The 2,260-nt window shown below is 42.4% G+C and overlaps 1 protein-coding gene across 1 annotated transcript; it reads left to right on the top strand.

Annotated features, from left to right (window-relative positions):
* The first annotated feature begins 574 nt into the window (after nt 1–574).
* On the top strand, nt 575–1,192 carry LOC148783784 (uncharacterized). Its single transcript, XM_088872268.1, has 2 exons — nt 575–709; nt 812–1,192. The coding sequence occupies exons 1-2, from the start codon at nt 575–577 to the stop codon at nt 1,190–1,192; spliced, it is 516 nt and encodes a 171-aa protein (XP_088728394.1).
* The last annotated feature ends 1,068 nt before the right edge of the window (nt 1,193–2,260 follow it).

Below are 2,260 nucleotides of genomic sequence, written 5' to 3'. Positions count from 1 at the left end.
GCGTCAAGTTTGTTAAGGAACTCGACGAAAAAGGAGAGGAACAATTATTCAAACAAAGCCCTCCTTACCCATTCGGAGCAGACATCACTGATGAGGGGGATGCACAAACCTCATACATCTCCCCGAAATCCTCCATGATTGAACAGGAAAACGAAAATGAAGAGGAGTCGGGATCGCCAGAGCACACATGTGCAGAAGTGGAGCTGGTAACAGACTGGCACGCCCCATCAGAGGTTATCTGCAACATAATCAGCTTCCCGAACATCCTATTATGCGAAATAGGATCCGAAGGTCCGCCACACGATATCTGTGTCATGACGATATCATGTTTCGAATCTCCTACAACGATATGCTGCTCAGATGCATCAATCAAGAAGAAGCAAACCACGTTCTCAAAGAAGTCCATTATGGAGTCTACGGAATGCATCAGTCTAGTCCTAAGTTATACAATGAATGTTAACTCCCTTATGTTTGCAAAGAGCTATCCGGTATGTCAAATTCATTCCAGCTTCATTCACCAAGCTCCTGAACCTCTTCACCCAACAATGGCATCTTGGCCTTTGCTCAATGGGGCATGGACATCATAGGTCCCATTGATCCACCTTCTTCCTCAGGGCCCATGTTCATACTTGCTGCCATAGACTACTTCTCTAAATTGGCTGAAGCGGTCCCTCTCAAAAATGTCCCCAAGCTCGCAGTGGCCAATTGCGTGTGTCATCATATCATATACAGATTCAACGTGCCTGACCGGATCATTTATTATAACGGCCCCCAATTTTGAAGTAATCAAATTGACAGATTGGTCGATCAGGTTGAGTTTACATGGAAATACACGATCATGTACCCTCCAAGAGTTAATGATCTAGCAGAAATTTTTAACAAAACCCTTTACGATGCCTTAAGAAAGTCTGTCTCCGACACTAAAAGAGATTGGCACAATAGCCTCTCCAAAATTCTATGGGCTTACCGTATTACAGCCCGAGGTCCAACTCAGTTGACCCCCTACTCTCTGATATACAGGGGTGAAGTTGTGTTGCCTTTAGAAACTCAATTGCCTTCCCACAGGATAGCCCTCCACTATAGAATGACAGATGAAGAACGAGCTACCCTTCGCTATCAAGAGCTAGATACACTTGATGAGAAGAGATTGCAAGCACAACAGAGCCTTGAGATTCACAAGAACCATATGTAGCGAGTCTTTGACAAATCAATCAAAATAAGATCATTCATGAAAGGAGAACTGGTTTTAGCATTAAGGAGACCTATTGTCACTCATGGACGGATTAAGGGAAAATTCAAACCAAAATGGGAAGGCCCATTTGTGGTAAAGAAGGTTTTTCCCAATGGAGACTACGTGCTAGTCAATTTTGAAGGGGAAAAGGCTATTCCCCTAATCAATGGGAGATATTTGACAAAATATTATCCCTGAGCTAAGGTCCAAGTTACGCGACCGCTAAACTATTAACACATGTCCTGGCTATACGACACTAAGCTACGCCACACACGGTCTTGAAGGCACGACCTAAAACATGTCTCCCTAAAAAAAAAAAAAAATGAGAGAGAGAGAAGGGTAGAAAACAATCTCATTCCATTGCAAAAAAAGAGGGTACAAGTTAGAAAGCTTATCGCCTCAAAGATACAAAATAGGGCAGAAGTATTCTTCTCAAAGCTGAGCCGAACATGCTAAAGAAAGTAAAAAGCCTCTTCAGATAAACTTCACGGATTTTGGGAAGGATGAGAAGTTGTTCTTTCGCAATATTTGACATCAACCACCACTAGATCTTCACGCCCGATAAGTCTTCTTACTTCAATCATACGACCTTCAAAGTCTTTCAAAGTTAGAAGGTTGACCAAATACTCCTGACACCACTTGTCCAGGTCGGTGTATTTCTTGCCATATTCGAGAAATAAAGCATTTATCGACGTCATTAAGCTCATCAGTTTGGAGACACGAGCTGTACTGGAGGACGCAAGGCGAGACATTCACCCAAACACTTCGCCCTTCACACGAGCATAGTTGGCTTCCAAAGCCTTTAGTTGCACAGATCTCTCCCCAACAGGAAATCGCATGACTTCTTCTTGTTCTTGTGACATGAACAAAGAAGTGAAGAATTAGCACCGATAAAATAAAAAAAAGGCATTCCCCCAAACACTCGACACATAACAAAAAAAAAGGGGAAGATGACATCTATAATGGTGAAGGAGAAAACGCAACAAAAAGAAAAGTAAGACAAAATAAAATAGAAAAAGGGCATACCTG

The sequence above is a fragment of the Amborella trichopoda genome, chromosome 1, assembly GCF_054954075.1.
Source record: "Amborella trichopoda isolate Santa Cruz 75 chromosome 1, AtrichopodaSantaCruz75HAP2 v2.0, whole genome shotgun sequence".
Lineage (NCBI taxonomy): Eukaryota > Viridiplantae > Streptophyta > Magnoliopsida > Amborellales > Amborellaceae > Amborella > Amborella trichopoda.
This window is presented reverse-complemented; position numbering and strand designations above follow the sequence as displayed.

What these genes read in the sequence shown, in the direction of transcription:
- LOC148783784 (XM_088872268.1), top strand. Translation starts at nt 575, where the DNA reads ATGGACATCATAGGTCCCATTGATCCACCTTCTTCCTCAGGGCCCATG. An exon ending in AGCTCGCAGTGGCCAATTGC is followed by an intron (nt 710 to 811) that starts GTGTGTCATCAT and finishes TTGGTCGATCAG; the next exon opens with GTTGAGTTTACATGGAAATA.